Here is an 8,644-nt window from a genome sequence, read left to right as displayed (position 1 = left end):
TTGTGGGACATTATGAACCTTTTCTGGAGTCATTTCCATCAGTAATAATGTTTGAATATGCAGCGTTACACGATGTGGATGATAGCTGTGGTTCAATTCTTTCTTCTTAAATTCCTTTACTGTGAATCCCCTGCTGCATGTAAATGTCCTGCTGTGATTCTTACCAAGATCTATGTGAATTTCATGTTTGTTTTCAGAACTACGCCCACTACAACAGACTGTAACAATAAAGAAATCATTGAAATGTCATTTTAATGACATGTGAGCAGAGCTTTATTCACATAAACAGACACATGATCAGGTCACCAGTGCAAAGAAAGACATGATGTTAGTGACACATTCACAACCAACATGTTTGTACAGATGTATGTGAGCCACGAGTATCATCATATTTAAGACGTTAAGAAGACCTGTTCAGTCAAATAATATCAGCAGAAGTTTCTATTCCTGCTCATCGTCTGCTTCCAATATTGTCCAATGTTACTATGAAATGTAGTAATAGTAAGTTTGTATTTTGCAGACCTGATTCAAAGTTATTACACATATTTCCAAGTAATCATCACACTTCTTGAACTTTAATAACTTATTAAACTGAAATTAGATTTAATAATAATAAGAAGAAGAAGAATAGCACGTTTTGTGTTTTGTAGTCCTCCCTGGTTATTACACAGACGTTACTGAACATTTGCAGGTAATAAGCCACAGCATTAAACATAATAGTCAGATTGTTACCTTCACACAAAGAAGAATCCTGGGGACACAAATCAGGGCTCCAGCACTGAAATACAGTTACTGTAATACTATAATACCAAAATGCTGCAGCAAGAGTCCTGACAGGGACTAGAAAGAGAGAGCAGATTTCTCCTGTTTTGGCTTCCTGTTAAATTCAGAATTCAAAATCCTGCTCCTCACATACAAGGTCTTAAATAATCAGGCCCCATCTTATCTTAATGACCTTGTAGTACCATATCACCCTATTAGAGCACTTCACTCTCGCTCTGCAGGCCTACTTGTTGTTCCTAGAGTATTTAAAAGTAGAATGGGAGGCAGAGCCTTCAGTTTTCAGGCCCCTCTTCTGTGGAACCAGCTTCCAGTTTGGATTCAGGAGACAGACACTATCTCTACTTTTAAGATTAGGCTTCAAACTTTCCTTTTTGCTAAAGCATATAGTTAGGGCTGGACCAGGTGACCCTGAATCCTCCCTTAGTTATGCTGCAGTAGGCTGTCGGGGATTCCCATGATGCACTGAACGTTGCCCTCTCTCACTTGTAGACTCTACCTTACAATATTAGCTCCTTGACGTCACTGTTGTTGTGATTTTGCTATAAAAATAAAACTGAATTGAATTGAACTGAATTATAATATATTACCAATATATTGCTATAATATTATCATCACTTGGTGTCACAGTCACATGTATTTCCACATTATTACACTCAGTATCTGGTTAGAACTCAGTTATATGAATTCCAGTGTAATGTGTTACAGAGTATAGCATGGTGGAAAAGGATGGAGAGAATCCCCCACTAAGCTTTTGGGTTGGCATAACTTTAGATTTTGTTTTGTATTAATTGCATGCTTTGGTGTTTGTGTTTGATGTGAGGTGTGGGCCACACCCATGTGGGAGTGGAGATTCTACTCTAGTCCAGCTGCCAGCTATTTGGAGTTGAGTACAGGGAACAGCTGATTGGGGAGGATTGGAGCCCTTCTCTATAAAGGGGAGAGGATACAGGAAGTAGGTGTTGTCGTTTTTTTTTTTTAGTAGGACACTGGTGTAGCAGGGAAGCCTCGAAGATCCAGGATGAAGTGTGCACATTTTAACGGAAAAGATTTTTAACCTGGCCTGGTTTTGCTTTTAAAATAATCTGAGGATGTTGGAGGGAGGACTCATTTTTATTGGGATGTGAGTGGATGTGCTGGGAGGCAGGAAAACAAACACTGGACTGGAGACTCTCTGTGCCCCTGACAAGGAAACTGGACCAGTTTTGGGGAAGTTCCAGCTCCCAGGGTGTGATGTGGAGACCCAACCTCGAACGAAGTCAGGCCTGAAAAGGTGGGTGGCAAGCCTTTTTGAGGAAGATGCAGTATTGATACGTCTTGGCTGCTTGTTCTTCCAAGTGACCACCTTTCCCCTGTTTGTAACCAGGCTAACAACCCTGACCGCGGTGGCTTTGGGCCTTGGATTCCTGGCCAGAGTTGTGTCTTCAGCCAGTAGTTTTACCCGGAGAAAGAACAAATAAATCTTGTGTAACCCATTGCAGTGTGCGTGTGGTGGTTCGTTACTGGTCAATATTAGAGCTACTACTTTCTTGTACGGAGGCCATTTTGGGCCATACGTAACATTTGGCGTTTGTCGACAGGATTTGTGACCAGTATACAAACCCACCTGCCTTAGACTGATCAATATGGCGGATGAGCTATCTGAAACCATTAATATGGTGTCACCATTCTTTATTGGTGCACCCTGGGTACCAAAATTTTGTTGGCTTAACACAAATTATGAAGATTGGGAGAGCCAAATTAGTGCAATGCTCCGTGCTCAAAAGTGGTCGATAGAACAACAGTGTGATTTTGTACTGAGTGCATTAGGAGGAGAACCACGACGTGAAATTCTTATTTTGGAGCAAGTGGAGCGGGATACGCCAGATAAGATCTTTCTTCAACTTAAAGAACTGTATGGGGATAAAACAGCTGTGGGTACCTTGCGTGCCATGTTTTATGAGTGCAGACAAAGGGCAGAAGAGCCTATTAGAAAGTTCACGTTACGTTTAAGGGAGATAGGCCATCGCCTGCAAACAAAAGAGCCACAAGACCCTCGGCGGGCCGACCTGCACATGCGTGATCAGTTTGTCTTGGGCCTCAGGGAGGGTGAGATACAGCGCGATCTACGGCGTCTGTTAAGGCATGACCCTAATCTCTCATTTGAACAGGTGCGTAAAGAGGCTTTGCAATTGGAAGCAGATGCGCTGCATAGTTTGTATGAAGACTCCGCTTGTGCCGTAGTAAAAGGGGATCTAAAGTGCCAGGATACCTTGAATTGGAAAGATAAATTTAAAGCAGAGATTCTCGCAGAAATGAAGGAGCAAATTATGGATCTCAAGAATACTCTTCAGGAGGAGCTGAGGGAATTTGTTCGACCAGCACCAATGCCACAGACGTGTTCAGCTCCCAGAGTTGAGAGAGAAAGGCGGAACTTTAGTTCCTCTCAGTATAGGAGATGTGCTGAAGTGTCTGAGCCACCCCCAGCGACAAAGCAAATCTCACGGTTGGTGGAACGACCACGGCATAAGTGGGATGAACAAGGGCAGCCCATCTGTAGTAAGTGTGGAGCCAGTGGACACATGGCAAGAGAGTGTCGGGGCACTCCAGCTCAGATGGCTTTAAACGAGTAAATCCAGTCACTATGGGCCAGGTGACTGGAAAGGATGACAGTGGTCCAGCCCAGTTAAATCACTCTCAATTTCTAGGGACATGCCGTCAAGTAGAGGTATTCGTTGATGGTAAGGAAGTGACATTTTTGCTAGATACTGGGTCTAATGTAACATTAATGCCACAAGCCTGTTTTAGGAGATTGTTTGGTGAGCAGGAGCAAGGAAAAGAAAGCGACCTCATTTGGTTAAAGCTGAAGGCAGCGAATGGATTGGCTAGTCCTTATGTGGGCTATGTGCTAGCTGAAGTACAGGTGGGAGGCATTACTTTGAAGGATATGGGAATTGTAATTTCAAAGGACGATCCCAATAATCCTAATGCATTACCTATCTTAGGTATGAATGTCATCGTTCCATGCTGGGATATGCTTTTCTCAAAGCCTCAGATACAGACCCAGACCTGGCCTGTTGGCTCAACTGTAGACACCCAACAAGCGTGGGCATCCGCTTTTCAGGACTGTCAGAGAATTCAGGCGGCTGCCCCTGTACAACAGGTAGGGACCCTTCGACCAGCTTATCGCCATCCGGTGATGGAATTGTCCCTAGGAATTGTCCGTAGAGGCCGAGTCCCCATCAAAGTAAGGAACCTCAACCCTTTTCCTATCACGTTACGACGTTACGAGGCCCTTGCTACATTCTCCAAGGAAAATGTTGACATTCAGGAGCCTTTTGAAGTTACTTTTGAGCAAACCAGGCCAGGTATTGTTGAAGTTGGTGTGCACCAGGTGAGCTCGGAACCGCCTGGTAACGGCCCTCATATTGAACTTATGACACAAGGGAAGTCAAACCTATCCATAGAGGAGCAAGAAAAGTTAAATGGTCTCTTGAGGAAATGGGGCGATGTGTTTGCTGCCGACGAAGAGGATTATGGCCACACGGATGTAATCACGCACTCTATCCCGACAGGTATGGCACCTCCCATTAGAGAGCGGTACAGGCCAATTCCCCCTAAAATGTATCAGGAAGTGCGAGAGTTGCTGAATAATATGATTTGATCAGGGGTGGTGAGGGAGAGTACAAGTCCCTGGGCAGCACCCATTGTCCTGGTACGGAAAAAAAATGGGGAATTGAGATTTTGTGTGGATTACCGCAAGTTAAATGCAGTGACACATAAAGATGCCCATCCACTACCTAGAATTGAAGAGACCTTGACAATGCTGACTAAATCAAAATACTACTCCACTCTTGATCTAGCAAGTGGATATTGGCAAGTGAAAGTTTCCGAAGCTGACAGAGAAAAGACTGCATTTTGTACTCCTTTTGGCCTGTATGAATTTGAAAGAATGCCTTTTGGTTTGTGTAATGCCCCAGCAACATTCCAAAGGTTGATGCAAAGTTGCTTGGGAAGTCAAATCACAGAGTCTGCTTTTGTATATCTGGATGATGTGATAGTATACTCACCGGATTTCAACAGCCATCTAGAGCATCTGCAGGCTGTGTTTACAAGATTGAAGAGCTATGGGCTGAAGTTGCGACCTGATAAATGTGTTCTTTTCCAGCAGCAGGTGAAATTCCTGGGTCACCTGGTGAACAGTGAGGGTGTGGCTCCGGACCCTGATAAGATTGCTGCTGTACAGAAGTGGCCGGCCCCGCAGACTATTCATCAGGTGCGTTCCTTTTTGGGCTTTGCCGGTTACTATCGGCGGTTCATTGCAGGATTTGCAAGTGTTGCTAGGCCTCTTAACTCATTGCTGGTGGGAGTACCTAAGAATAAAAAACAGAATATTCCCATAAACTGGGATGAGAATTGTCAACAGTCCTTTGATCTTCTGGAGCAGAAACTGCTAGAGGCGCCTATTTTAGCTTTTGCTGATTTCAGATTACCCTTTCGGCTCTACACGGATGCCAGTAAAGTGGGCCTTGGTGCAGTACTTTCTCAGGTACAAGATGGGAAAGAATGTGTGATAGCCTATGCTAGCAGAAGCTTAGCACCCACAGAAAGAGATGATGCAAACTATAGCTCCTTTAAATTGGAGCTGCTCGCTCTGAAATGGGCGGTGACTGAGAAATTTAAAGACTATTTATAGGGGTCTCTGTTTACAGTTTATACTGACAATAATCCATTGGTCCATTTATCGACTGCAAAAGTGGGCGCAGTGGAGCAACGGTGGGTAGCACAACTTGCAAATTATCAATTTGATATCAAGTACCGGCCCGGCCAGGAAAATGTGAATGCTGATGTTCTGTCTAGAATGCCATTACAGGTGCAACCCCAAGATCTGGTGTCCCCACAGAGGATGGGTGAAGGAGCACGGGTTCAGGCTGTGAACATTGATTGGGATCCAGGACACTGGAAAAGCTTACAGGAGCAGGACCCCACGTTGTATAAAGTGAGACATTATATGGCCCAAGGAAGGACACCATCGGGGGAGGAGAGACGTCAGGAGTCTACTGCAGTCTTAAATTACATGAGACAATGGTCACGGCTGGAGCTGTTGGAGGGTGTGTTGGTCCGCAAGGGAGTGGATTCCAACACATATGAGGTTTATTATCAAATCCTTGTTCCTTTGCAGGAACAGCAATTAACATGGAAGGCTTTCCATGAAAGGAATGGTCATCTGGGGGTGGCAAAGACACTCTCAATGTTGCGCCGTAGTATTTACTGGCTTCAAATGGAGAAGAGAGTGCGCGACTGGACAGCATCCTGTGAACGGTGTGTACGTCATAAAGGCCATGGTGACGGTAAGGCCCCGCTTGTTCCTGTTTTTACACACGCACCTCTCCAAATTGTGGCGGTTGATTTCCTTACACTAAGTAGACCGGCAGACTCATACCAGTACATTTTGGTTGCTACTGATATGTTTACCAAGTACGCTTGGGCAATACCTACCAGGGATCAGACTGCTTCAACCACAGCTAAGATGTTGTTGAAACACATTATTCAGCCAATTGGATGTCCAGAACAACTGCACTCGGACCAAGGCACCAACTTTGAGTCCGCCCTCATAAAAGAACTCTGCCAGTATTATAATTGCCAGAAAAGTCGAACCACTGCCTATCACCCTCAGGACAATGGGGCCTGCGAACGTTTCAACCAGACATTAATAAACATGTTGTCCACCCTAGAGGAAGAGAAGCGAACTCGGTGGGTGCAATATTTACCAGAACTGCTCCAGGCCTATAACAATTCTGTCCATGCATCTACAGGTTACACCCCCCACTACTTGATGTTTGGATGGAATGCTCGTCTGCCAGTTGAGCTGTCTATGGGGATGAAGAGATCCACAGAGCCAACAACCACCCAAGAGTGGGTTAAGAGACATCATGAACGCTTGAGGCTGGCATACCAAATGGTGGAGAAGAGCAGTCAGAAGGCTGCAAGCCGGATGAAGGGCAGGTATGATGTTGGAGCTAGAGCAGCTCCATTGCTCCCAGGAGAAAGGGTTTTAGTCCATACAACAAGAAGAGATGGACAAGGTAAACTGGCAGCACACTGGGAGGAAGAGATCCAAATTATAGTCGGCCAGCCAAACCCTACAAACCCAGTTTACAGAATTCGGCCGGAAGGTAAAGATGGTCCTGTTAGAGTGGTTCATCACAATCGCCTGCGCATATGTACTTTCCTACCTTCAGATGACTATAAAACAGGAGATGGCACCCCAGAACCAGAGACGACAGCCACGCATGACATAGCGACAGTCTCAGATCAGTGGTTGCTTCTATGGAGCATGGCACAGCAGAGGCCAGGGTCAGATCACTATCCCCCTCCTACCAGTCTGCCCCTGTTATTCAGGAGGGTCTAAGGAGATCTGCCCGTGAAAATTTTGGGAAACCCCCATCTCGATATAGTTAGTAGAGTGCCCGAGGACAGGCTAGGAAAAAGTTGGGGTGTGTGTTACAGAGTATAGCATGGTGGAAAAGGATGGAGAGAATCCCCCACTAAGCTTTTGGGTTGGCATAACTTTAGATTTTGTTTAGTATTAATTGCATGCTTTGGTGTTTGTGTTTGATGTGAGGTGTGGGCCACACCCATGTGGGAGTGGAGATTCTACTCTAGTCCAGCTGCCAGCTATTTGGAGTTGAGTACAGGGAACAGCTGATTGGGGAGGATTGGAGCCCTTCTCTATAAAGGGGAGAGGATACAGGAAGTAGGTGTTGTCGTTTTTTTTTTTTTAGTAGGACACTGGTGTAGCAGGGAAGCCTCGAAGATCCAGGATGAAGTGTGCACATTTTAACGGAAAAGATTTTTAACCTGGCCTGGTTTTGCTTTTAAAATAATCTGAGGATGTTGGAGGGAGGACTCATTTTTATTGGGATGTGAGTGGATGTGCTGGGAGGCAGGAAAACAAACACTGGACTGGAGACTCTCTGTGCCCCTGACAAGGAAACTGGACCAGTTTTGGGGAAGTTCCAGCTCCCAGGGTGTGATGTGGAGACCCAACCTCGAACGAAGTCAGGCCTGAAAAGGTGGGTGGCAAGCCTTTTTGAGGAAGATGCAGTATTGATACGTTTTGGCTGCTTGTTCTTCCAAGTGACCACCTTTCCCCTGTTTGTAACCAGGCTAACAACCCTGACCGCGGTGGCTTTGGGCCTTGGATTCCTGGCCAGAGTTGTGTCTTCAGCCAGTAGTTTTACCCGGAGAAAGAACAAATAAATCTTGTGTAACCCATTGCAGTGTGCGTGTGGTGGTTCGTTACTGGTCAATATTAGAGCTACTACTTTCTTGTACGGAGGCCATTTTGGGCCATACATAACATAATGTTACGCAGCTACATTCACTGTTCATACAGGCTTGGCTGTTATTTAAATGTTACTCTGTGAGTAGGAATAACTCACACCTCCATTACCTTGTTTCTACCTTATTACACCATTATTAGCATATTATTACTGAGCTGGAATAGAAAGTGTTAGCCTACATTAATAAATCATTGCTCCAGCAGTCAACACAGCATTTCAGTTTACAGTATGATTAAATGGAGAGACAGAATATCACCCAAACAAAACAAACAGATCACATCAAAGTTATAAATAGACGTGCTTGTCACTGCGTGAAATAAGTATTTGAGCAAAATATGTCGTAGTGCATATCTGGAGAAACCCTGTGGACACAGCAGGAGTTAGACATCTGTAGCTGGGCCCCAGGTTTGCACAGATCGCTCTCCTCTTTAAAGAAACTCTTTTAATCTTTCAGATGTGATGGTTTCATGTCATGGTGAAGTTGCTTTTAGAGATGGCACGATACCACTTTTTTATGTCCGATACCGATACCGATATCA

At 44.8% G+C, this 8,644-nt stretch overlaps 1 protein-coding gene across 3 annotated transcripts; it reads left to right on the top strand.

The window, feature by feature from the left end:
* Positions 1-1,484: 1,484 nt before the first annotated feature.
* Positions 1,485-8,142, top strand: LOC146517682 (uncharacterized). 3 transcript variants are annotated; one of them, XR_014874362.1, is made up of 3 exons: positions 1,485-2,053; positions 2,147-6,110; positions 6,576-8,142. XR_014874362.1 is itself a non-coding variant. In XM_085161619.1 (2 exons), exons 1-2 carry the CDS (start codon positions 5,621-5,623, stop codon positions 7,169-7,171), a joined length of 1,086 nt encoding a protein of 361 aa, XP_085017745.1. In that variant the 5' UTR covers positions 4,425-5,620; the 3' UTR covers positions 7,172-8,139. The 3 variants fall into 3 exon arrangements, 1 of the variants encoding a protein (XP_085017745.1); XR_014874361.1 differs by lacking the exon at positions 1,485-2,053 and having other exon boundaries at positions 4,425-6,110; positions 6,576-7,835; positions 7,929-8,139; XM_085161619.1 differs by lacking the exon at positions 1,485-2,053 and having other exon boundaries at positions 4,425-6,110; positions 6,576-8,139.
* The last annotated feature ends 502 nt before the right edge of the window (positions 8,143-8,644 follow it).

Source organism: Neolamprologus multifasciatus, chromosome 6 (genome assembly GCF_963576455.1).
Source record: "Neolamprologus multifasciatus chromosome 6, fNeoMul1.2, whole genome shotgun sequence".
Classification (NCBI taxonomy): domain Eukaryota; kingdom Metazoa; phylum Chordata; class Actinopteri; order Cichliformes; family Cichlidae; genus Neolamprologus; species Neolamprologus multifasciatus.
This window is presented reverse-complemented; position numbering and strand designations above follow the sequence as displayed.

Excerpts from the sequence above, each read along its gene's own strand:
- LOC146517682 (XM_085161619.1), top strand. The coding sequence starts at position 5,621 with ATGCCATTACAGGTGCAACCCCAAGATCTGGTGTCCCCACAGAGGATG. Across the intron at positions 6,111-6,575 it reads TCATAAAGGCCATGGTGACG|GTTACACCCCCCACTACTTG; the intron begins GTAAGGCCCCGC and ends ATGCATCTACAG.